Source organism: Patagioenas fasciata, chromosome 19, assembly GCF_037038585.1.
Source record: "Patagioenas fasciata isolate bPatFas1 chromosome 19, bPatFas1.hap1, whole genome shotgun sequence".
NCBI lineage: Eukaryota > Metazoa > Chordata > Aves > Columbiformes > Columbidae > Patagioenas > Patagioenas fasciata.
This window is the reverse complement of record NC_092538.1, coordinates 8,915,644-8,942,500: the sequence shown is the minus strand read 5'-3', so window position 1 is coordinate 8,942,500 and position 26,857 is coordinate 8,915,644. Positions and strand designations below refer to the sequence as shown.

General features: G+C 41.3%; 2 protein-coding genes across 3 annotated transcripts in view; one reads left to right on the top strand and one right to left on the bottom strand.

Moving 5' to 3' along the window:
- Positions 1-26,857, top strand: part of SLC46A1 (solute carrier family 46 member 1) — a 75,726-nt gene that overhangs the window by 47,034 nt on the left and 1,835 nt on the right. The window contains 12 exon segments of the mRNA XM_071817073.1: positions 349-417; positions 7,389-7,495; positions 8,439-8,521; positions 9,313-9,393; positions 10,134-10,227; positions 18,645-18,761; positions 20,868-20,982; positions 23,664-23,790; positions 23,792-24,055; positions 24,153-25,005; positions 25,403-25,486; positions 26,519-26,675. Coding sequence (XP_071673174.1) covers positions 18,728-18,761; positions 20,868-20,982; positions 23,664-23,790; positions 23,792-24,055; positions 24,153-25,005; positions 25,403-25,486; positions 26,519-26,675 — 1,634 coding nt within the window. The 5' untranslated portion in view covers positions 349-417; positions 7,389-7,495; positions 8,439-8,521; ... (1 more) ...; positions 10,134-10,227; positions 18,645-18,727.
- On the bottom strand, positions 10,874-22,141 carry SLC13A2 (solute carrier family 13 member 2). Of its 2 annotated transcripts, none has more exons than XM_071817070.1 (12): positions 21,934-22,141; positions 19,003-19,131; positions 18,523-18,659; positions 17,195-17,421; positions 16,174-16,360; positions 15,832-15,954; positions 14,869-15,090; positions 14,671-14,765; positions 13,971-14,092; positions 13,584-13,745; positions 12,497-12,634; positions 10,874-11,749 (listed from the first exon to the last, which is right to left on the bottom strand). In XM_071817070.1, exons 1-12 carry the CDS (start codon positions 22,033-22,035, stop codon positions 11,618-11,620), a joined length of 1,776 nt encoding a protein of 591 aa, XP_071673171.1. In that variant the 5' UTR covers positions 22,036-22,141; the 3' UTR covers positions 10,874-11,617. The 2 variants fall into 2 exon arrangements, with proteins under 2 accessions (XP_071673171.1, XP_071673173.1); XM_071817072.1 differs by having other exon boundaries at positions 16,174-16,354.

The window sequence follows — 26,857 nt, the reverse complement described above, 5'->3', positions numbered from 1 at the left end:
GCACTCCCTCAGTTTAGCTGTGAGGATGCTGTGGGAGACTGTGTCAGATGCCTTACTCAAGTCAAGGTAGACCACGTCTGCCGCTCTGCCATCATCCATCCATCTTGTTATGTCCTCATAAAAGTCAATGAGGTTGGTCAAGCACGACTTCCCCTTGGTGAAGCCGTCTTGACTGCCCCTAATGACCCTCTTATCCCTGATATGCCTTGAGATGGCACCAAGGATAAGTTGTTCCATCAGTTTCCCAGGGATGGAGGTGAGGCTGACCAGTGATTTAGTGTTGTCTATAAAGCATAGCACCTGTAGCAATGTGACAGCCACTATAAGCTCTTATTGTTTTGTTTTTAGAAATGATGATGAGCTCAGGATGTGATGTTAGACTTGACTCTCTGCCTTTCTGCTCTGGGTGAAAGTCAGGTAGGTGATCTAGACGTGTTATAGCGTTCTCTAGCAATATGTTTTGTTTTACTTTTTTGACAAGGCTACTGTTAGTATGCAATTTTCAATACAGTAGAATGATATTTATTACTCCATTAGCCCAGCATCTCAGTCTTAATCTCTGTTTCTCCTCACAGTTAGTTGTTCCTTAGAACTACTCAGTATCATATACCATGTTCAGGATCCTTATCATTCCAGGGTGGCTGGACCTTTCTCCTGTACTCAGGGAGGAATGCTGATTCCCCCTTGGAGCTGATCACTGTAAATAAGTTTCAGACCTCAGAATCAGGTTGAAACGTCCTGTAATGTATCATAAACTTTCTTCTCACAGAATGTGATTTGTGAAGAGCTGGCAGCATTCTGTCAACTTTCCTTTTTTTTGTTGACATTGCACTTCAGAAACGGTTGTTTGTGGTTTTCTTCCCTTTTTTGTTATGAGATTAACAGAAAGAGAGAAAGCTTTCCTAGCCTGAAGCTGCTGGATAAGTGCTAGGTTGGCAGGCTCTCTTTGTTTGGTCTTACAGCTTCTTCATTTTTGGCTGTTGTGCAGAGCGAGGCTGTTGGGGGAGTTTTGGTGACATGACAGTAATAAGGAGAAAGTCTACCTTACATCAGCTTCTGGAGCATGGTAATTTGATGAATACATTCTCTGCCAAAGTTAAGAATGTACAAGAGCACGGCCAATGTCAGAAGACAGGTGACTGAATCCTAGAAGTATTTCATTAGGCCACCTGACAATGGCACTAGAAACTTTGGTACTGATATTGGAGAGAAAAGAACAATTGGCTGATGCTCTGTCTAGTCACCTCTAACTCCTCTATCTAAATAGGACTTTCCAAAGGTCAGACCACATGAGATTCAAAGGAGAATGCATTGCGTTCTGGTTTTAAGGCCCTGAGGGACTGTGGGAGTTTCAAGAACATGTGGAGCTACAAGTGAGGCCTTTGAACTGTATGAGTCTTCCAAACCCAATCCTGTCACAATCATGATTTTGAATACGTTATGCAGGTTTGGCTGCTTAGCACTAAGGCATAAGCAATGAAATGATCACTCATACATTACTTCATCTTATTGCTGCTAAGGCTTGCTGCCTGCTCTTCTTATTTTCCATTTATTTTGAGCTGCAAGATGATTTCAAAGGTGTTGAATAACCCACACCTACTCCAAATAGTGTGCATCTTTTAGTTCTCAGGCTATTTGCTTGTCTGTTCCTCCATTCTGTCATGAACATGCAGCATCCTTTCTGGAGCTGTGACAGAGCTTAGAAACAACATTTGTTTGTGAATGACATGCGATGTTGCTTTGTGGTACAGATGAAGCATGTTAGCAGTTTACTGTACTTACATACTTCGCAACCCAAGATGAAACACAGCGTATTCTTGTACCGTTCCGCTGAAGAGAATCTGTTTAGAATTGTTTGAGGATCTCTCGTGTAGTGCTCAGAACAGCGGGGTGCACTCAGAACCTGCTGTGCTTCTTGACTTGCAGAACCTGCTATATCCCTTTCAAAAACCTTAAGAATTTGCTAACAACGGGAACATTGCTTCTATATTTGCCTTACTCAGCGTATTTTCTGTATAGTCTAGGAATGCTGCAGCTAGAGGTAAAACAGTACACCTTCTCTGTACCACAACCTTTAACCAAGTTTCTAACCAGTTAGTGACATGATTGATTCTAAACAGGATGATTAATATTTAGCTAACTAGAAGACAGCTAACAGTGTTTTGCTCCTGCCAAAGGCTTAGGCTAGCACATGATTATCTTCTTATAACTGGCTTGGCAGAAGTGTGTGTGTCTGTTGTGTTCCTTTATTTTTTTTTCCCCTCTTAACCATGTCTAACAACCAGTACAACTGGTCTGTCTTCTTCCTTTCTTGGAGTGTGCTTGGATGTTCCTGACTACGGTGCTCCATAAGCGGCTGGTGCCAATACATGCACAACCTTTTAGCATTTCTCCACTTCCAGAGACTCTGGTGGAACATTTGTCCCAAGCTTCCGAAAATACACCGACAACATTAAATAGAGCTGCATAAACAGGATTAGTAGGCTCATATTGGGGAAAAATTGTTTTAGGAGTACAACTCAAATTTAGTTGTAGGAATGTGTGTTTCTTAGAAGCTCATTAAGAGAACATAGTTATATCGACAGTATTTATAGGCAAAGCTGACCGGTGCTTAACATCACCACTCCAAGGTGTTATTTCAGTTTGTACCAGCTATTAATATTATCTTGATTTTGAAACAGAAAGAAAAAGTGGGAAGAGTTTGCCTGGGACATTCAAAAAGACTGGAATACTTGGGTTTTCCTAAGAATTATAATGCAAACACAGCCTGGAATGAATTATTTGACACAGTCTGGGGAATTGCTTGGATTTGGGGAAATCTGCAACACATTCAGCTGGATGTTCTGGAGCTGTAGCTGGCTGTCAGTCAGGGTTCTGAGCTCCTGTAGGCAAGACTTAAGAGCCATCATGTCAGTAATCAGAACTACGCGAGAGAGGTTTCCACCATCCTGTCCAAGACTTTTTCACATCTTGCTTAGGCAATTCTTCCTTCATCTTTATCTTCACACACAATAGTGGAAAACATAAAACCTTTTGCTTCTGCAAACAGCAGTTGAAATCATCCCAGAAGTATTATCTTAGAAACTAGAAAATGATTAAATGAAAGAAGGAATGAATCATATAAATACTCAAAGTGGTATACCTCAGCAATGTCCCTCCCTTCTTAGTACAAAGCAAAGAACAAAAGCAGGCTGCTGCCTGGCATGGGCCCCTCCTAGATGACTTACCAGGACTGTGAAATCATCAGAAGCCTCAGAAAGAAGTGCTTATGCAGCGTTTATGACTTGATTTTCTTCTCTTCAGTTCTCTGTAAGCCCGGACCTGGTAGCTGCGTTCTTTTGAATGCCTACATATATTCATAGAAGAGCTTGGACTGAAGAAAATTTTGAAGTTCACAAATTTCTGGAGGGCTTTTACATTTTAGAAGCTGAAAATGGATTTTTAGGGTTAAAATATATTGCACTGAAGAGGGACATAAACGCTGTAAGGTCATGAAAACATGAAACCACATTTTCATTGCTGAGAATGCTTTTAAACACTCTTAGAAAACAAGCAATGTGAAGTTGTGTGGTCTGTTCAAATGGAAGGTTATAATGGGAGGTAAAAACACTAAACAGGCCATTAATTCCTATTTGGCAGACAAAGCGAGATTGCTTTAGCCCTTAGAGGAGCCTCAGTGAGAGAATTATTGATCTGAGACTTCCAGATTTTAAATTAGTTGCATGAGATACAAGAGTTGGAGTAACCCACTACAGAAGGCATTTGGTGCAAATTATTTTTTGAAAGATAGTTGTACAAAAGATGAAAAGAATTAAGGAGCATAAAAAGTAATTGCTAGTGAAATTTTCATTCTAAATTCAGTTAAAAATGCTTCGTCGTCTTAATGAAGTATTTCATAGCTGCTCTATATTGCTTGAATGTCTCTTTGCCCTTGGTTTTTTAATTTTTCTTTCTTGTTTTTGTCTCTTTTTTTTTTTTTTTTTCACACTATGCCTTTCACTCAGGCTCTTGTGACATCAGTGGCCAATGTCTCTGAGGAATTGCCTCAGGCCAGTGTGACTTTCAAAGGATAAGACAATTTGTTACCTTGCCAATGAACAGTTTATTACATTTCTAATTATTATTATTAGTCTGGCAGGTGGTGCCATACATGGTATTTTTGCAAGTGCCAAAGATGCAGGTGGTACTTTCATGACAAAAAATAATCCGAGTAAGATTTAAAGAAAAACCAGGCATTCTGCTGTAGCACACGTTTGATAATTCTTTTCACTAACACGGTGTGTACGGCATCTGACTATTTTGAAATCTTTAGCTGAAACATACTGACTTTGGAAAGATTTTGTTGTCAGACCTATTGCAATTTGAGTGTGTTAGCAGCCTAAGTTAGATACGAAGGTATCTTTCCCTCCCTCTCAAGCTCTTCCTTCTAATCTTTATTACCCTACTTTTTGTGTGAATTAAAGATTTATCATCTTTGTAAACTCTAACTTACAGTCCATGTTAATCACCACCTAAGAATACTAAATATTCTTTCCCAATGAAGATCTATGTTTGTAGGGTTGCATGCAGTCGGATATAATTTAAAAAAATACAGAAATGCCACGTGCATTTTGGTATGGGCAATATCATCTGTCCCTCTGGAGCAGCACAGTCCAGTTCCACCCATCGCTATCTGTATGGAACAGTTGATAAAGCATGTCACGCCTTTTGCTTTGTCATGTATCGTGTGGCAAAACATACTTTCTTAAACAGTTTCACATTCTGCTCCAGTAAATACTGGATAATTTCATGTCACATGTTACTAAAGAGAATAAATTAATTCAAAAGAATAGAGCTAGAAAATAAATTTGCTGTTTTCATGGCCAGTGGTACATTGGTCTCACATAATCGGTATTGCAATAGCAGCTGCTTTGTTCTTATTCCTGTGGCTGCTGTCTTAGCAAACATCAAGCGCGTTCTTCTGTTGTTCTCATGTTACAAAGAAATTCGTTCTTGTAGAAAAAAAAATAAATCCATTTTATTCTTTTTATATATAACCTGCTTTGCTTCTTCCCTGTTTGCCCAGGAATATGAAACAATCATATTCCGGAGAAGTAGGCACTTAGATCAGTTACAGTTAATCCAACTGGATTTTACTGTATTACGCTTTGAAGTACTCAGGAGACAAGCCAGCCTTCTTGCCCAGCTTTGTCTCTGTCCCTTACCTTGATGTTTTATCATACAGCTGCACTGAGACAAGAAAACAAATTTCCTTAATGCCACATTTATGTCCTGTAAAAATGAAAATGTAAACTGGCAGCAACAGAAAGCGGTGCGTCCTGTAAGGAAAATCAGTCAATACCATAGTTTAGTGCAAGATTTAGTATTTTCGTCTTTCTGTGGAGCTGCAGCTGTGCTAGAATGGTTTTGGGATTTGGCTGACTTATGTACGCATCCGCCAGGGCTCCAGGTAAGGACTGATCTTGCTGGAGCAGAGAGCATGGGCATGTTTTGGAGTCATTCCCTGCAGGGGCTGTTCAGCAGGTACAGTCGGCCAAAAGTGGCACAGATTCAAAATAGTGGCTAGAAAGATATTACATATTTGACTGCACCTGGTGCAGAGGAAACCAGATATTTCAGACCCCTCCCCTTTCCCCATCAATTGGCTCGTATTTCTGAGATACAGGTGTGTGGTTACAGTGTAAACAGACCAAAGATTTTTCTTCTAGGCTAATAAACTGCATGGTTTTTTCTTCTTATGGTATCTCTGCCAAAATATAGAAACATACAGTCTGAACTCCTGCACTTCCACACCCCCATGTACACTGGGAGAAAGTCTTGTTTCTGGAGCCAGGATGGCAGACAGCACCTGCCCCCTGGCAACTGTACTTCTGAATATATTTCAGAAATTGGTTCTTGTCTTGTCCATACACCATGCTTTCTATCAACTGTCAGAGCATCTTAAATGAAGAGATACTGCATGAGCGCATGAAAGTAGTGTTTGTTTTTTCTGTTCATTCTCTGATCTTTCTGTTGTGACTGTTCAGGAGGACTGTAGCGCTTGCTGTGGTCATTGGCTTGTGCTGCTAATTAGAGGAAAAACTGTTCTGTGTTCATCCCTACACTTGCAAGTTACATTGAGCAGTCCAGTTTCTGAAAGTCATCTGAACAAATTCTGTTGATGTTGCTGTTTTCTATGTAGCCTGGATAAAGAGGTAACACTAAAGGAATTACAAAAATGATTTCAGGTTGGCTAGGTAGTATCTTCTGAGATTATTATTTCTTCAGTTGTAGCTCCTGATACCACAACACCGCTTGCTTAGGTCTAAGGAGAAAAGAAAAAGCACAGGTGTGAGGAAGCTTGTATTGTACAACCGTGTTATCTGCAATGCAGGCAAATGATTTATGATTGCATGTTTCATGTAGCAGGAATGATATTGCCAGAGGTAAGAATAAGGAGGAAAATTCAAACTCCCTTCAGGTGACAGACAAAAATAAAGAGGATCCTTTTGAATTTTCTGGCAAGTCTCATCAGGATAATCCTACAGCAAAAAGGGAAATGTGACTTTCCATTTGCGGTCACTACAACTGCCCCAGAGTAACTACTACCCACTGGCTAAGGTCCCTTTGATAGATGACCAGGAAAACTGGTGTCGTAACAGCAAACCATACCAAGACTCTATGCCCTTCTGCTTTTGCACACAACTTCCACTTCTGACGTTGTGCAATTCCATTTTAATATGGGCGTTAGTTTCACGGATATCGCTGTCCGCTTTTCCTTTTGCTTTATAGTAAGAATTTAGGAGCTCTGTAATCAGCAGAATTAATGATATTTGGTGTCCTAGGGCTTTCCCTTCCCTTCCAAAGAGTGGAAAGCCCAACATCCCAGTGGTGGGTACTGGGAAAACTTGAAATTGTTCTGCCTCTCATAGACTAGGCAGGGGTCAAGGGAAGAGAGGAGATTCCTGCAATGCTGCTGGATGGCAAGAAAACCTGAATGCTCAGCTGGAGTCGGCTGAATAGGATAAACCTAAAGCAGAGTAAAGTTTTGATGTTTTAATTGATTGTAGTTAATATTTCAAGTACAGTAGTATCTAAAAGTAGTCATGACTAGTGCTTTATCAAGATAGATACCTTACGGAGGCCTACAAGATCGAGCCTTGCAGCAGTTGTGGCTGGTCTGATCCAAATAATGCAGAACAATATATATGGGTTGATCCCTTGAATTAACTGTGTCCCTCTCTGTTTTCAAGTCAGCTTTCTGTGTGTTTTTTTCCTCTTTGACAATTTGAATACATTTTTATTTAGCTGAGTTTTTTAATGTACTTCTAATTTTGCAGTGATGGTGTCATGCGCTGTCTTTGAAAATTGTTCCTCTTCTTCCATTACTTTCTCCGTACCTATTTAAGGATATTTTCTGCGGAAGATCAATGCCAGACTGGGTGCTTGGCCTGGATGTAAGAACCTTGGGCATGGCCTGGTGAAGTGTCTGCAGCCACTAGATGGCACGTTTTCGGTCTGTTGGTATGATTAAAGGATAAATAATATTAAGTGTTTCTTTAATAGGAGAAAATGCATGCCATTGACAGTAGTGATTAAGTTCTATTAAACAGTTGTTATTTTGGACACCAGGTGATTAGTATATTCAAACCACTTCATTTCCAGACCTTGGCACCTTCACCATTACTAACTCAAATCATAAAGTTCAGTGAATCAAGTTGTAAATAGTTTTATTGGTTCCGTGTTGGAAAAAAACTGAGGGTTGTGAAATTCTTTGATGATTTAAAGTTATGTATTTCCTAAGCCCTTGTATTTCTATTTATGCTCTTTATTTGATTATTCATCATTGCAGAAATTCTAAAGTGTTTCTGCCTTTGGAAGCACTAAAACCAACATGCTTATTGAGAGCAAAGAGTTGTGTTCCTAGAACAAATATGCCAAATGGTGAGAGTTTGAGTTTTGGACTAAGATGCACACTACTGCTAACATGTTAACTGAGGGAGGAATTACCTCCAGGGCAGAGAGTGGAACTGCTTTTACAGCTTCTGCAGAAAGGTCCTTATTTACATACATGCTGATGACTGTTGGATAAAACACAGGACCTTTGTTTTCTGTTGACTGGTATTTTGTTTTCTGAAAATATTTGTCATCTTTTTGAGAATTATTTTACGTCCATCATATAACACTTCCTTCAAAGCAAGTTTGTTCGTGTTTGTATTGTGGTGGTGTTTGTTTTTTAATGAAAGCTTAGGAATTACATTGTAAGATCTGGATATATTTTAGGGTTTCAGTGCTATACCATAAGACTTCCTTGAAATTAATTTTAATAGCTTTTAAGTGACTGGGAGCACATTTTTGCTTTTTCCAAACCAACTGGAAGATTAAAAAGACACGCAGGATTTATCCTGTTTTGGCTTTAAAAGTGTCATGTGTTCTGTTAAGTCTGTTTATGATTTCAGGGCTCAATGAAGTGACTCTTGCATCACTTACATGCCACTGTACAAATTTCTGTCAAGATGTCTCTGAAGTGCCTTCCTCAAAGGCAAGCTCTTTTCATTGTTGTATTAGCCTGCTTGAGATTCACCTGGTTTTCTGCTGGGGTCCTGTGTTATATAAATTTATATGTTTACCAGGATAAGTCCTTCACGTTCTCTTGATGTACATGCGTGTGCCTGTAGAACGTGTGTGTTTGTGTGTCTGGGCAAGGCAGCACCATAACTCCAGGGAAAATAGAGGAGGTGACTGCGAGTCACCCACTTACTCACTGGCATATACTGTGGGAAACCTGCATTTTGTGGTTTTGTACGGCCCTTGCTCTTTAGAGAAGGGAGGCAAGAAAGCAGACATCCCCTTCTTGTTAACAAATTTATCACTTACAACCCATATGTAAAACAAACTCAGTGTCAACTCTGAAATGAAGAGCTGCATTGGAAATCACACCTAACTACAGCAGGTGCTGAGCTGGCAGTTTCACAGAAGATTGTGAAATTTGATCATACAATGGGAAATTGAGCCACTCCTTGAGGGCAATATCTGGAAACGTAATGGGGAACCACCCTTCAAAGGTGATCTGTGTAATAATGGGGCTTAGAAACACTTTCTACCTGCTTTGCTTAGAAAATTATTAACATTTTCAATAGTGTTATTGGGTTTTGCACAAGTACACTATATTTAGTTGTACCTCAACTAGTCCTGCTCTCAGACACACCCGAGGCAATAAACTGCCCAGTGCGTACTTGCTGCTACCATCACTTCGAGGTGGAAACTGTTAATGAAATTTTCTGTCCTCTTTATGTCCCAGTATTATTGTTAGCTTTTATTCTCTGTCTACAGATTGCAGCTTTTCACCAGTCTTCTTCTGGAAGCTGGGCATTTGTCTACCCCTTGAGTAACTTTCGCTGCAGCCATTTTCTGGTAAGTCTCCAACCTTTATATACTCATACATGCTAATTAACATGGAACACCCAGCATTATTGCATTGGCCCTATGACATTCTGTGCTACTTGATGTGTCTCTGCTTTCTTCTTGAGATTGCCATAAAGATTGCACCTGTGCTCCTGCATGTGCTTATGCACACCACAGCCTCTGAATAATGTAGACTAATAGAAAAGACTTCAAAGAATCATAGCACAGTTTTAAAGGGCTGGAAAGGAGAGGCTGATGGGAAATGTTGTAAGAATTCAACATTTCCTGCTTAGCTAAGCAGTAGTTTAGAAGGACATGTAAACTATGTGCAAGTATTTCAAAGAAAGCAAAAAGCAAACAAAAGCTATGCACACTGCCCTGATGCTGCAGACAAAGAGTGAAGAAGGGAGAGGTCTGCAGCAAATCATCTGCTTGAGTTTGTCATTTCATTAGGTACTCAGACCCACAGTGAGGAGGATAATGAAAATATTTAGATGGTTATGGATGTTATTTGATAGATGTAAATGCAAAGGGAAAGGTGAATGGTTTAGCAGTGACCTGAGCAAGTCATTATGTGATTGAAATCAGTTACCCAGGAGCTCATTAGCAAAACAGAATAAATGTCCTTCCTTCTTGTGCTGTGGATATTCTGTTGGATCCCTATCACATATCAAATCAAAACACTATCTTTCAAAGCCACTGGAGGGTTTCTACCAGACTATTCTTCCTGACACAGTGATTTTTTCCAGAGCAACTGTGCTTCTCAGGCCAGTGAGAGGGAATCAGTTATCAACAGATACCGGAATTGTCTTGACAGTTGGAACTGGAAAGAACCTACTGCAGGTCAGTCAGTTCTAACATTTTATAAATAAAATATACTCTGCAATTTGTCCTCGTCTCCTAATAATTAGCATAGAGAAAGTAACAAGAAAGATTTTGAAGAGCGTGTATGCTATTTTAGAGTGAAATTCACTCATTGAACCAGTAGGGTTCAAGTGGGATTTCAGAACTGCAATAGACTTTGTGCTAAACTTAGGCAGGAAACAACAGAACAAAGTATTTAGTGCAAAGTTCAGGGCCCCACATAACTGATGTCTGAACCCAGCCTCCTTTATGGTACTAAGCACTTGATTTAGCAAAGTGTCTTTAGATACTCCAGTATCTTTGTCAGTTTGGTTATTAGGAGTCTATGTTCTACTGAAAGTCACTTCCAGCAGAATAGGAATTAAACAGTATAAGGGACTTTTGAAAAGGAAGATCTTGGTTTTGAGAGTCCAAGAAAATTGGACTCTTAGTAATAAAGTAATTATTACCTTAATGGTAAGAGAAAATCAATTATGCTATCTTCTCTGGTTATTTAAAGATATTTTAAGGAAGCACACAGACAAGCAGTTGCTCCATGGAAGACAGAAGTAGAAGCAGTCATATATAACAGGAAAAATCTCCATAACACGGGAGGTTCATAAAAAAAAAAATCTTTAATTTGATCATATATATTTTAGGACACATGGATTCTCCCCTTCTCAAGACAATATTGCTATTCCTATCATGACCTTACAGGCTGTAATCTTACATAAATAACAATGGGACAGATGTCCTAGGAAAATACAGTCTTTTACATTCAGAAGTGGACTGCAAATAAATATGTTTCAAAGTAGTAAAACGGGCTGACAGGATGTGATTTGTCTGTAATCATCCAACACACGCCTTGCTGTGAATGCCCACAGAGTTTATAACAATCATGTACATTTTGTACGTATACACAGAGGCCTGTATACTCATATACAGGCGAATATTCATTTTAGTTGTGACAATATACAGATATGTGCATGAAATCAGGTACATAGAGTCTCTCTCCTTCCTTTTATATACACACCTCTGTCTTCTTTCTCACTGCAGATTTCAAACTTCACAGGTAGAGCTTGAGAAGTCGTTAGTGCTTGGGGAAAATGTACCCCTGCAGAGACAGAAAATCTAAAGATACCCAGAACAGTTGAAAAGCCAAAGGTTACATTTTCATACTGCTGGGGTAACAAAATTGCCTGCTAAACAGCGCTTTTAGGCAATTTTATTGCTGCTGTCAACTGAATGATTTTGCTTGTAGGTGGCTTGTCCTTTTCAACAGAATGTGCCTGTCTCTTAACTGCTGCATTGGCAAAACTTGTGCAGATCATGGTCTTGCTCTCATTGCAGTTCTGACAGAAACAGCTGGTGGTTCCTTCACCTCTCCATTTTATGGGCATTTACCTGTCTTATTTGCCCAAGATGGGAAAGTTTGCAGTTGGAACAAAGATGAAGTCCAGGTGTTGAGGGCTAGACTTATTGTCAGAACTCCTAAGATGTTGAGCATAAACCCAGCTTTGGCCTAGAATTATAAAAGAAAAGCATTATTAGTTGAACTGAGTACTTTTTTCCTTCCCTGCTGATTAGAGTTGTTTGTATGGTTAGGTTTTATCTTTGGCCTTTTTTCACAATTCCATGAGAACTCCATCAAATTACATTTAAGCTGGTTTTCTTCACAAATATAATTTGTATTAGGGGAAAATGTGTTTCCATTAGATAACTCTTAAACTAGAAGCCCTGAAGTCCTTTTAATCCACTTATGTAGGACTTTCTCTTCTGACCTGGCATCTGTCTAAAGTTACTTTGGATTTCTTCTTGCATTAATTATAAATTAGGAAAGTTATCAAGAGATGTGGCGTCCTTGTCTGTCTTTCCTTAACACCCTGAGAAAAGGCATCAGGGCAGCCTAGTGAGATGTGTTAGGCCTCCCCCTGTCCCTGCAGGAGGGCTCTCAGGATGACAGGACTCTTTGGTATCCCTATGATTTACTTTTGGGCTTTTCAAACAATTCGACGTTGCCATTTCTCATTGACAGCAAGCTCTTGTTGGAACATCTTCAAGAGGCCTTGGGTGTTTTTTCAAAAGGTCAGTAGCATCTTTATAAAGCTCTGTGTAGAGTCAGCGTGACCCTTTATTAATTCACACATACATTCTTCTTCCCACTCGACTTTAGCTGAGTACAGTGAGTTTTCTAACACTCTTTCAAGAAGAACCAATATCAGAAAAAGGGAAGATCTAACAACTCTAAAAAGAATGTGCTTTTTCTCACCATATCTATAACTTTGAGTTGTCCATATGAGAAGACGATGGCATTAGGAGGAGTGGCCACTGGGAGCATGAACGCCAATGATGCAGAAAGTGTACAGGGCAGCATGACATAGAGTGGATTGAGGCAGATTGCTTCAGCCTGTGCAAGAAAAGAGAACAAAGATGATGGTTTTGATACACAAAAATGCATAGAAATCTTTTGGCAGAAGACTGATTGTATTTGTCCATGTCAGGAACCTTGTTCTTTCGCAAACGCTGCAGCCACCCATATTTTGGTTCTGCTTTAGAAAATTGTAGCCAATGTCTTTTTGCAGCAAATGCAAGAATTTATTTTTGTGATCAGTGCTTTGTGTTCCTGGTTGTGGATTCTGATCACTGCTGCAGTATAAATTAATAATAACTGTTGTACTCAACATTAAAACCAGGCGCAAATAAATGAAAAAAAAAGTAGAGTGGCTTCAAACTGGTTAAGAACAAAGTTATCAGAGGAAACAGGGTAGCCCAATCTCTGAAGGTGAGTTGATCAGTTTAGCAGTCTGCTGGAGTCTGTGGCCTATGCAGAAAGATTTTGGTGGAACTTATTCCAGTTTCTATCTGGAAACAGCTTTTCACACAGCAGAACTGTGTCTAACCCAGCAACAGGAATCTCCTGTGGAAATGCAAAAGTCTGAATTAGGTCATAGAGCCTGACTAATGCTATTGCCTTCAGAGCCTTCTGGAAGGCCAGTGGTCGAGTGAAATACAGTAATGGAATGTTGCAGGGAAGGAAATGCTGCTGCTGTCTCCATGCAGAACAAATCAGAAAAAACAAGTACAGCTGGCAGTGACCTCATGAGGTCGTCTAGGCCAGAAGGCAAAGGCTCATATGCCAATGAATTTAATCCCTTTGTTTTTCAGCAGCAATGATTTTAGAAAGCTCAGTGTATGTGAATATATATGCATGCACATACATATTTTTAAGTCTGATCATATATACAAACCAGTGCTTTGCTATGTCAGCCAGTTAGATTTTATAATTGAGCAAATGTATGCTTGGAGCAGAGTCAAAAGCTGTTCTTATCAGAGTATTTTGAAATGCTGGAACTTACCATTGAAGCCAGAATAGGGAGAAAGAGGGTAGTGGTGGCCACATTGCTGGTGCATTCGGTGAACATGGCAACAAGGAGGCACAACAGGAGAGCAATAGCCGGATGAGGGATTTGCTGCAGAGGAGTCAGTTTGGAACCTAACCATGAAGACAGACCAGATTCCTGTAACAGAGGAAAGAGGGCTGTCAGGATAGTAGACTGGGGAAGAAATAGATCTGTTCTAATCCCAGGACTCCTCCTGAGGGTGGTGAAATCTGTCTTGCTGCCACTAGCTGAGGAAATGTGCGTTTGGTGCTACTAGAGTGCCCTCTTGTGTTCTGGGAGAGCATGCCTGAAAAGCGAGATGAAAAATGCCCAGGAAATACCAGGTGAGCAAAGGAATGCTACCTCGCTGCCTTTGGCTAAGGCAAAGCCACCTCCCAGCAAAAACACAATGTTCCATGGCATTTTCTGTTGAACTGTTTTCCAGTCCAAGAGAGCTGGAGGTGCTCGGATATTTGACTTGCTGCCTAAAATAAAAAAAAAATTTTAGAAGTCATGTTACATTCCCTGAAAAAAGGAGGACTTCTTGATGGGAGGTGAGTTTGTCTGAACATCAGGAAACACTTCTGTCAGCAACATCAAGTAGACTGTGGAATTATCTCCTAAATCAAGTGATGGAAGCCTCAACACGGATTTTAAAACTTGACTTGCAAAAATACTAATGAATGATCTCTGGCTGCTCCAAGAGGCGTAGTAGAATAAAGGTAAGAGCGAATTAAAAGTATAGCAACATTTCTACAGAACTGTATCTGTTTCTGTTAAGTCTCCTGTAGATTCCAGCTTCAGAAGCTTTTATATCTCTGTATACTAGTGTCTGTAACACTGCTGGGGTATGAGTTTCCTGCTTAGTTAAATTACAAGAAACAGAGAACTTTGATGGGATACATGTTTGCCTAGCCTAAAGCATACAGATATAGCTATGCAGGAAGAGCAGTTTGCAATCTTCTTTAATGTTTGAAATTTCCTTTGTAAATCTAAAATGTAAATCTTCTACATTCAAAAAGCTATTCTGACAGTTGATTTTTGATGCCTTTGGTAAACTTACCTGGTTGATTGTCTCTGTCTTTGTTAGAAATCTTGGAAGGGATGATGAACAACAGAACTGAAATGAAGATGGCAACTGTAGTGTCAGTGACATAGCTGCAACAGATCAGTCAGAAATTTAGTCGAGCTGTTGTTTTCATTTTTATGAAATATAGCCTACTTAATTTTTGTTCAAAGTGAGGAGGAAAAGTGGTGATACCTTATATCATTTTTGTTGAAAAGAACTGTTGCCCAACCTGGTATAAACCCGGGGTCTCGTGTAAACCAGAGCAGTACCAATAGTACGAAGAGGATCAAAACTGCTATTTCTGGAAATTTCATTGAGCCCAATTTGTTGCTCTCTTCCTTTATAATGTTATAGGCATGTTGCTCCTTGGCCTTTTCAGAGGCACTTGCAGCACAACCAAAATTCTTCCGAAAACTAGAAAAAAATGGACAAGAAATATCAGAGAAATTTGCCAGATATCCTCAGAGTTGATAATCCAGATTTTATACTCAGTTGTATTGTCTTTTAAATGTATTGATATATGCACATAGAAATTATATATAAATTACTATCGGCATGAGCAGCCATAGGTGGTGTATAGTAACTGCGTTGTACTGAGCGTTGGCAAGGTGATCAGAGAGAAGCTTCCTACCCCTTAAAGGTGTCGTAGAGCTCTTTCTAGTTAAAAGAAAGGTCGAGGATAATACAGAAGTGATAGGCTAAGTATGAAACAGGTAGGTAGCGCAAGCTGGTTGTGTGGAGTGATGAGCATCGGGAACTGGCACAATACTAATCCTCTGGGTCTGCAGAAGCTCCCGTCACAAAGGTATTTACCAGCTCTATGTAGAAATCAGTTTCCTGGTTTGAAGCACAACAATCTTTCAGGACATGAAAGCAACTCTGCAGAATAGTTACATGCAGTTATAACTTCCTATTTTCAGCTGCAGAGTATATTTAGCTGGGATTTGATCAGGTTTCTTGGAGAAAATGTTGCAGTATTTGAGCAGATACTTGGTATGCTGTTCTGCTAGTCTCTGTTCTGTTATCTGTGAGGACTTTCTCACTTTCTGACTTTCAAGCTTAGGCTCATCAGTAGAAGTGTCACTTGTGTTATAACATGTAATAAAGACTTCATAACAGGCCTGTCAGCTGTATCACAGTCTGTAAATTACTTACTTAAAGCCCAAGTACAGTATCTGCAGCCAAATCCATGCCAAAACCAGTAACACGATCATGGTGGGGAAGGCAAAGGAGAACCAAGAGGCAAAGTTGATGACATTGCCATTGTTAGGAAAGAGCCTGTGAAATGCAGATGGCTGTTAGTATCCAAGATTCTGCACTCCCCTCTGTATTTAATTAATGATTCAGAGAAGTGGAGTCCTGAGACGCCTACTAAGGAATATAAGCTAACTTCCCAACAAAGTTACCGAACTGATATTTTCCTTCTCTGTGCTGGCTGGAAGTGAGCAGAATGAGGCAGTTTAGTGGGTCTGTAATCCCAAATTCAACCCAACTTACTCAGCAACTTGTCCCTGCAGTATCAGATTCGGTGTTGTCCCGGTCAGAGTTGCAATCCCTCCGATACTGGCTGAGTAACAAATACAGAGAGACATCCCCTTGCTGAATTGCTTGTGTTTCTCGTCTAGCAGATTTTCATTTCTCTTTTTATCTTCCTCGACTGTCAGGACATGACTATTTCCTACATCTCAAGACAGAAACAAAAGAGTTATAGATCGGAAAGGGAGAGATCTTGTGCCTGCATAATTCAGTAGTTCGAGGCTATGACACAATGGGATCAGAGCTGAAGGAGCAAGGTTTCTTCATTTGTTGTTTGACATTGTTAATTATTTGATCTTCTGTTTTTTTGAGAGGAATAGAATTTGAAATGTGTGATAAAGTCTGAACACACTGCTGACACTTCTCAGTGAACTACGGCAAGGTCCGAACTGCACACGGTGGGGAGAGAGGCGAGAATTCAGGGAGGTACAACAGAGTCAGAGGAGCTGGACTGAGGGGAACTTGTTCTGTACCAGCACTGAGATTTATATTCAGAAACACCTGAGTCGTCTCAAAGATGGGGTGAGGGCAAGGCAGCCGGGAAAGAAATATTATTTTGTGATTCTGTATCTTTGGATTAGAAAGATCATTTTAATCCCTAACCTTCTGGCGTGAAATAGGCCAGAAATTTTCCCTTGGAAACTCCCTATTTTATCTGGTAAGTTACACAGTAGATAATAATTGAACTAAAATATATAGAGAAATATCAAGCCAAATGTAAAGGCTTCAGATAAAGTAGACTTTATATATTTTGTTGTTTAATTGATTGATTATCATTGCCTCATATTTTCAATCTATTTCTAACTTCAGCCAAGTCTTATTGTGCTTTCGTCTGGTTCATGGAAGAGCATCGTAAATGCTGTTTGATACAGTTAGGTACATTCCGCATTTAGCATTTTCTTGCAACTATAATGACCGTGAAGAAAAGCATCAGGTCATCCTCCGTTACTCCAAAGAGTAAAACACGCCATGACCCACTCACCTTTTTTCTCTGTTTCTTTGGAGCTCTCTGGTTTAGTTGCTTCTTCCTGCAGTTCAAAAGCTTTATTGATGTTTTCAGACACTTGGCCAGCTGTACTAGACTCCGCTTCAGACTTTTGCAACTGTTCCAACACTGCTTGTCCAATTGGGACCATCATGGCGGTGGTGGCAGTGTTGCTGATCCACATCGACAGGAAGGCGGTCACAATCATGAAACCCATGAGAAGTCTGAAATGAAAAGGTTTTAAATAGTCTGCTCAGAACTCAGGGCTGCAATGCCCTTTTTTTCGTTGTTGTTGTTGTTGTTGTTAAATTCACACATAGCGCTTCTTCTTACCCTGGTCTGCTTTGTGAATGGCACAGTAAGATTTCACATTATTTCCTTTGTGCAATTTCAACCAATTGTGCTTTTACATTCTTATGACTAGGAAAGTGGAAGCTGGTATCTTGGAGCAAACAGTTCATCTAGTCAGTATCCTGCTTATTCTGCATTCTGTATTGAGACATACCATCTCAGTAACACATGTCAATGTATTGTAATATATTCTGAAGAGGAACTGCAAGCTGAATTTGATCCCAAATGGCAATCAGTTTAAGCCATAAGGAAGATGATCTCTTATTTTTTTTTAATTTCCTTTTTTTTTTTTTTTTTTTTTTTGTAATTTTATCCCACCTCTATTCAAGATTCACTTCTTACTCATATAAAAGTCTAATCCTTGTTTTGGTATTACTCTGTTATTTGTCTCAAAATTATTCTTTAGATGAGATGTAGATTAGGTATTAAATGAAAAGGGTTTTATCTTATATGCATTTTTATTCTATTGCTTTGCAATTTCCTCCTGTATTCCCTCTTTTGATCGGAGACAAATTAAATAGGACCATGTAGCCTCTGCATAGCTTACAGTTCTAGTCTGGTAAACATTTGTCATTTCAAAACAAGCATCCCCACACTTTCTCTTCTCTTTGCAATCAGTGTAACGGCTAGACAGTGTGTGTGTTCTGTGTTTCAGCTGCAGTCTTTCCTGATTATCTAAAGCTGTGCTTCTGGCCAAGCCTGGCAGCACCCTTCTCTTCTCAGAATTGACTCTCTGGTATTTCTCTACCTAAAGCCATTTGGAATTAAAAAAAAAAAAAAAAGGCACCAGGTCTGTAACACAACAAAGGATGCTCATTTGCAAGGTTTGTTCAGGCTCTAACTTACTTGGACTGTAGAAAAGCGTTTGTAGGATATGGTTTGCAGATTCACATAGGAGGCTACAGGCAACTCTGAGATAGGAACTAATGCCATAAAGTCCTTTATCCCACAGCGTTTTCACGACTGTTACTCACAGGGCTGGTCTGACACCAGTGATAAGCAAGACTCGCAGAGCAATGCGCTTGTGCAGCTGCCAGTTCTCAATAGCAATGGCCATCAGCAGTCCCCCAATAAAAAGCATATTGGTGTCCTTCAGGTACTCCTGGCAGACCTGGAACATGGAACATGGGAAAGAAAATAGTGACACGAAACTGATGCTCAGAGAGAAGGCACCTTCTGATGGAGGATCTTGACCCAGACACATTATCACGCAGTAAGTATGGATTGGATCTAGACAGTGAATTTTCTTTGATTTCAGATTTGTGCCTCCACCCAGAGTTCATTCTGAGCTCATGCAAGTTGCGTTCCACAGAGAGGACAGAATATTCCCTCTGTAACTACAGTGCAATTTTCTCTTCTTTGCACTACAGTCTAGAAATCACCCTGGAAATATTCCCAGAATAACAGAAGCTGACCAATAAATACACAGGCAAACACACATAGAGATCTCTTACTGTTGTTGAATCCATGATGTTCATTAGTGGGAACAGCAGGACAGGAAAAAGAGCTGTGACAGCCAACGGCAGGGCTTCCGTGCACCAAAACAGGGCCATGACGATGATAGTGTAACCACATCGGGCCTCCTGACAGAAGAGTACATGCAATCAGGACAGACTGTACAGCTCACTTAGGCTTTGAGAAGGCAACAGCCCATAATTGTGTTCATTATCTGATAAAGGGATTTGAGAAAATGTTATTTTCTATCTTTCCCGTCTATCCTCCTACCTGTGCAGATCCTAATCAAATGACAAATTATTCGACAACCTCGTCAGAACTGTGAGGAAAAGGTTGGGGTCTCCAACAGAGAGAAACAAGAAGCTTAGGAAAAGAAACAAATCAGTGACTTTTAACCCTTCATGATAAGGAATTGGCAGCCCCTGCACAGACTTCTTGATTTTGCTGATGATGGTATTTTCTTTCTATATATTTCTGTCTTTGAGTTGCAGAAATAGTTACCGACCCAGTCAAGGTTTCTCCACCTTTTTTCTCTGCATGTTTCAGGACATGACCCAGATGAACCCCAACTAATTTCAACAGCCTGGATTCCTTGTGCCGTAAATACTTTTATCTATTTTTCATTGGATTTTTAGCTTAATACAGATTTTGAAAGGCTCACTGACAAACCGGTCACAGATCAGTTTCAGCTTCCACTGACTATGACTTATTTCTTTGAGGAAAGTATGATCCTTTATTTCATGTTACTCCTTTTTTTTGGTCTGAGAAAACATTGATTTAGTTCTGCTTTGGACAACCACTCCAAATCCTACGTAAAAATATTTAACTCAGTCTCATACACTAAAAAAATTCTAAACAAGATGTCACAACAGATTTTTACGTGGCTGGGCTGATGAAGAAAGCAAGAAAACGTAACATTGCAGGTTATAGTGTTGCCCGTGATTTGGAACTAGCACGATAATGAGCACCAGCAAATCCAAGGGATGAAAAAAGTGGTTGTGTGGTCTTGGATCAAGGTTGTCCACAAAAATATACTGGACAGTACGAATGAAAATGTAGTGGTGCTTATTGAGAAAACAATGAAGATTACAGAGAAGCAAACCAAGGAGCTGGAATAGTGTCTGGCAGAATCAGACTTGTGATGCTTTAGAACACACTTGGAACTTGTGAACATGATGTGGAAGTTACAGAGCTGGTGAAGGGAAAGGTTGAGCAGGGGAACCGAGTAATCTGGGGGAAAGGAAGATAGATAGCAACCTGGGTGATAAATTACCAAAGGAGCAGGGTACAAGAAGTAAAACTAAAAGACATTCATGAAGAGATGAAGTGGTGCCTTTTTGAGCCTTATTTTTGAATGAGAGCAGTAAGAACCTTATTTGTACATCCCATCAAGCACTGAAAGCAATTTCCCATTTTGATGTTCCTTTTTCTCCCATTTCTGTTGTTAAGAGATGCCAATGGGTGACTTTTGAGAGACCTTAGCAACATATGGAACATATCATACGCACAGTGGTATTCTCCAGCCTGCTGTGAACAGGCTCTCAGTAAAAGTCAGAATAAGGCATTTCACAAAGTCAGTTGTCCTGTAACGACATTCCTTTGGCTTTAGACAAAATCTTTAGCATTGTTTGCTCTCATTTGTAATAGTTTTGTGTCCAGTACTGTGTCATTATAGGACAGGTTAATAGCTCGGCAGAATAGAAAAATGTGAAATTGTATCCCGTAACTTGTCTGCTTACAGCTCTGCATGCTGAGGTACCAGCTTTTCCTGCTCAGCAGTACCACAGGCACAATTCTAACACAAGAAATCTTCTTACAGATTGCAAAGGGAAAAGTCCAGGATCTTTTAATTTTTGTGTTGTAGCTGACTACATAGAAACCAGAGAGAGTCATTTTCAAAGAGGAACTGAACCAAGACTGCCAAATCATTCCCCAGGCAACACCAAGGATTTATTGTATGGTGACAATGACTCTAGCAAGTAAGTTTGAACACGTGGCCTCGGGACAAAAAAGTATATCCCTCTTTCTGGCTACTTAGAACTTTTCTGATCCAGATCTCTTGTAACTTTTGTAACTGTTTTGCCTGTGGAAAGTTAACTAGCAAAAAGGTACTTTTTCTGTTTTTCTTCTTAGTAAGCTTTTAAGTGATAGTTTAAGCTATTTTATTTGCATAGCAAGGAAATGGGATGACACGCCTGATCAGTCCCTACATTTTACCTCAGACCAGTGCCACGCTATCATTCTTGCTTGTGGTCCTCTGGTCATAGCTCCAAAATCTCTGATAACATTCAGAAAAAGAGCTGAGAGGAAGAAGGAGCTTTGGAACAAGCTGCACAAAAAGACAGAGAAGAGCCAGTGAAGAATGAAGCTTGGTGAAGGAGACTAGAAACTGGGAGGCAGCAGGGACTGGGAGACAAGCAGGCAGGCTGAGGCCAGAGTGGAATACACATTATTTTATCCTTATGTGTTAGAATGACTTGTCTGTCTGACCAAGAAAAATCTCTCTTCTAGCTGGCAACAACAACAAGGAAAAAATTCAAGTAAGATGTGAACTGAATACTTCTAGAAAATGAGAAAGGGGGTTAAAACTGAACCTTAGATTGTAACTTAGGCTGACACGTATGAGCTTCAGAATAGAAGGGCCTTTGCTAAATCAGTTAGGTGCAAAGCAAAAGTTAAGAAATTGCATGTCACTGGGCATTCTTCTAGAATACGCGGTCACAGATGTAACTGTTCATCCGTGTCCTATTGCTTTTATGTTGCTCCACCAGCCAAAGGGGGCTGCTTGGACAAAAAGCTCTTTGAACAATAAACGAAGGGCGATTCTGTGAAGTGAGAAGGAATCTCTATGTTCTCTTCAGCTCTGTCACTTAAAAGGAACAACTCCAAGGAGAGATTTGGCTCTCAAATTCAATTTAAAAAATTCTTACCTTGGTAGGAACAGCCAGAGGCAGAGGAAGAAACAAGAGGGGTACAAGCACTATGATCAGGTATTTCCTGAAGGCCAGGGTCATCTGCCAGAAGCCAGCCATGGTGCTGGACCTAGCCCAGCGCTGAGAGGCTTGAGAGCTGCTGCTGGAGACTATATAAACACTCGGGAATATTAACCATTGACCTCAGGAGGTTGGGTGTTGTTTTTGGAACTGTAATCGGTGAAAGAAGGAAGAGAACAAAGAAGGGAGGGGACAGCAAGAGTGTCAGATCAGGAACGTTCTTAAGACAATCTTCCTGATAACCGGTAAATCCAGGAGCAAATTAACTCCTTGTGGACCAAGTAGGTTTATTAAAAGCAGCCTGAAATGGTCGACGCTTTGTTTAAAAAAATATTACTATTTTTGTCTTTAGTAATGCCTTCTTTGAATAGGTACTGTTATTCCTCTTGTAGAAAAGAGAAATGGCTCCCCCTAAAATAGGTTGAAAATAGTTTTAAAAATATGTAGAGTACTGAACAACACATCTGCACCTGTAATACTCAAATATAGAGATTAGAAACATCTACATAAAACGTTACGTAAACATCATTGTATCTGCTGAGGAATTCTTTGGGTAGCAAAATCCACTAGAGCAGAGCTCCTGTCACCAGATGTCACATCAAGTCCCTGTGCAGAAAGGGACTTGCAGTCCTTAGCCCCTGCGAGCAGGGTCACACGTCTCTGTGCAATCCCAGCCTGACCCTCATGACAATTCTGTTTTCTTCTATTCAAAGAGCAAAAAGGGAAATGTGAAGATTTGGTCAGAACTCAGTTCCTCCCACGTGACAGCTCAGTGGGTTGAAAGAAAGGCTGAAGGCCAAAGATGTAACCTAATAACTGTTATATCTCAGTGGGTTGGGAAAGACTTGGCTCTAGTGCATTGCTTTGCAAACATTGGCCTATTTTTTTCACCTGATCTTCCAGGTTTATATGCCCAGCTTTGCTATCTTGCAAGGTGTATTGAGGGGGGAAAAAAAATCAAGTGCTATTGTGAAATTGCCAGCAATTCTTGTCCCAGTTGCAAGACCTCTTCTAAAATACAAGCACTGAATTACTTGGCTCTGTAAATACACAGGAATGGAATGGAAGTTTTGAATTCCAAAGGGAGTGTCTTGTTATTGTTACTTTGATATCTTTATTTGGTAGATCATGCAAGTGCACGCTTCAGATAAATGATAACCTTTCCATTTTATTGGTATAATTTTTTCAGCTCTGTTTATAGCTTACTCAAGCAGAGAGAAAAAGAGAAGCACAGGCACAAAGCCACCTGATGTCAACTCCACTAAGAGCTTCTGCTCTTTTGCTTTCTTATGCCTTCTCTGTTGGGATTTGTTTCCTTCCAATAACGTGTTTATGACTGAAAACAGCGGGGTTTCAGTTGCCAGAGCTGCAGACTCACAGCTCTCTTGCAGGCTTGATTTAGGCATATTGCTCACAAGAAACAGCATCATCAGGTTCTAGTGTGTTAAAAATGCTGATTATAACTTTTCCTTTCTTTGGAGATAAGAAAAAGATCAGGTTTTAAGTTTAAATTCAATAAATAACACACCCGGAGTTGAAAGCCACATTTAAAAGATGTATAGATGAGGTTCTTAGGGACATGGTTTAGTGCTAGATTTAGGTTATGGTTGGACTGGATGATCTTAAGGATCTCTTCAGGCAAAATGATTCTGTGATTCTATTCACAGGGCTGCAAGAGCCGAGCCCTGCCTCCGGATCTCCTTGTTTGCCACGCAAAGGCGGAGCGGATCCCTTCCTCCTTTTGCAGGAAAACGAACCACAACCGCTGGGAGCCCCCGGTTCCCGGGGCGGGGCCGGGGCCGCCTGTCCCGGGCGGAGCGCTCCGCTGCCCGCCCCCACCGCCATGGCCGCGCCGCCGCTGTCCCCTGTCCGCCGCTGCCCGCCGCTCGCCAACGTCGAGCCGGTCCTCTTCCTGGCCACCCTGTCCCTCAGCCTGCAGGGCCCGCTTGCCACACAGTACCTGTGGGACCGGCTGGGGACCGAGCACGGCTACAGCCCCAACGCCACCAGCCCCTCTAGCTGCGGGAATGGCAGCACCAGTGATGACCCTCTGCAGCAGGTGGGAGAGTGGTTGCGGGGCTGGAGGGGTCCAGGGTGCTCCGGGGCAGCGTTGGGGGCCTCTGGCGCACAGTCTTAGATGCCCGTTTCTTTTGCAGGAGGTGGAAGTGCTGGTCTCCCACTGGAACCTCTATATCAACCTAGGAGGCTTCTTCGTTGGTCTCTTTTCCGTGACTCTCTTTGGACCATGGAGCGACAGTGTGGGCCGTCGTCCTGCGCTCATCCTGCCAGCAGTGGGGATGGCTGTGCAAGCGGCCATCTACCTTCTCGTCATGTACCTGCAGCTGCACGTTGCCTACTTTCTCCTTGGGCGCATCTTGAGTGGCCTCATGGGAGACTACAACCTGATCCTGGCCAGCTGCTTTGCCTACGTGGCCGACACCAGCGACAAACGTGCACGTACATTCCGCGTGGCTGTCCTTGAGGCGTGCCTCGGCATTGCGGGCATGCTGGCCAGCATTGGCGGTGGCCAGTGGCGCAAGGCTCAGGGGTACATCAACCCCTTTTGGCTTGTGCTTGCTGCCAGTCTCGCTGCCGCTCTCTACGCGGCTTTCTGTCTTCAGGAATCGGTGAAGCAGCAGAAACCAGCCAAGCTGTTCACGCTCAGTCATTACAAAGCTGTCTACAGGCTGTACACGGCCTCAGAACACCGGAGCTCCAGGCAGCAGCTTGCTCTTTATTCCCTGGCTTTCTTTCTTCTTGTGACGGTACATTTTGGAACCAAGGACCTCTTTGTTCTGTACGAGCTTGGTTCCCCTCTCTGCTGGGCTGCTGATCTCATCGGGTACGGCTCAGCCGCCAGTTACCTGACCTACCTGAGCAGCCTGGGAGGGCTGCGGCTGCTACAGCTCTGCCTCGAAGACACCTGGGTGGCAGAAATAGGATTATTCTCCAATATTTCGGGACTGGTGGTGATTTCTCTTGCTACTACAACACCACTGATGTTTACAGGTGATGCTGAGTCCTTAAATCCCTATATCCAGGTTTTTGGCTTAGTGATGCCAGTAGATGCAGAAGGGCAGTATGCTTCAGGGAGTTCAAGCATGTGGAGGAAGTTCTGCCTCCAGTGCAGCCCATGTGCCAACAAAAGTGTGGCTCGGTAACAGCAAAGCTGACCAAACACTGAAGTTGAAAGTGCAACCACGTAGTTCCTAGAATATTAGATTTCCCAGAAGCTGTATTATACTACAGACACAGACTGAAATGCACTGTAAGATGCAGGAGTGTGATTTGCGTCTAAATATAGCAGGGAGAAACTGTCTAGAGCTGCAGATTTCTATGACTGACTTCAAATCCTTTTTTTTTTTTTCAGCTGAGCTTTCTCTAATGTGCTTTATCTTGCCTACAGGTTATGGGCTTCTGTTCCTTTCCATGGCAGCCACTCCAGTCATCAGAGCCAGGCTCTCCAAGCTGGTCAGCGAGACTGAACAGGGTAAGGAGTGGGCCAGTGTGCTTAACCCAGGTCCTGAAACTGTCTTCTCCGAACACTGAGACCAGACAACTTTGGGAGGTTAGGACTTCCCTGGCTCCTTTAGACTCCTGTGCCCCTGTATTCACCCCCAGGCCCAGGGTAACATTTTATTTTTTCAGCATAATTGTCAGTTTTCATCCATTAAGACTTGCTACATTTTCAAGATGAGAACAAGAGAAGAAAAGCCTGATGAAAAGTACTGCATTCAGGCTCAGGAATAGTTCTTTCTTCCATCTATTTGTTTCCAAAGCTTGTACAAGGAGCGAGAGTTAAAATAGGTTGTATCATTAGCAGAAAATCATGATTTTCCTGACTTTTCTGTAGATCAGTAACAGTAGGAAGAAACCCAATGTGGTTAGAGGGTTAAATCATTGACCATGGTGAAAGATCATGGATAACCTGTAGGAGGAGCGTATTTGCCTTTCTTCCAGTAATTTGTTTCAAGACCTTGCACTTGTTAAACACTGCACAGGTTTAGGCACAGGCAGGCAGAGGGAAGGAGGGAATCGAGGTGGGAAAGATTGAAAGGTGCCTTTGCGTAATTTGTGTTTCTTATATTGGGTGAAGGTGGTGTGCACTCGATATCACATTTATGGTGCTAAATTTTTGAAGTGCAGTCTTCTCCTGCACTTAATGTTTAACAAGTGATAAGATGTGCTTGGCAGTAAACAGATCTGTATAGCCTTATCAAAAGCATTTGCAATCCAAACGATATTTAATATCCCTGGCCAGCTCTGGTGATAATGAGTTCTGGAGCTCAGTGAGGTAGTCCTGGCTGCAGAGGAGCTGAGCTTGCCAGGTTTGGTCTGTCAGGCCAGCACAGTGTGCCTGATCCAGGCTCCCAGCTCTGGCTTACCACACCTGGTAACGCAGACACTGGTTTTCTGGTGCAAACTCATAGAAAAACTCAGAATCCCACTGAAGGAGGTGATGTGTTTAAGATGTTTACAGGCAGGGCCGTCTCTCCATTAACCTCTGATATATCTCTTCCAGGTGCTCTCTTTGCGTCTGTTGCCTGCTTGGAAGCGCTGTGTTCACTCGTGGCTGCAGGAGTGTTCAACTCTCTCTACCCTGCAACCTTGCACTTCATGAGGGGATTCCCATTTCTCTTCGGGGCTATAATTCTTCTCATTCCAGCAGCTGTTATTGGGTAAATTTACTTCAAATTTCTAAACTGAGCTATAGGGCCTGGGAAGTATAACATGAAAAATACTATTTACTCAAGATAGAGACTCTCAGTTCTTGAGATGTATTTGCAATTATGCTTCCGGGAAGGTGTTTAGTGCCCCAGTAAGCAGAGGTGAAGGTCCATGTCTTCTGACATCTGAATCC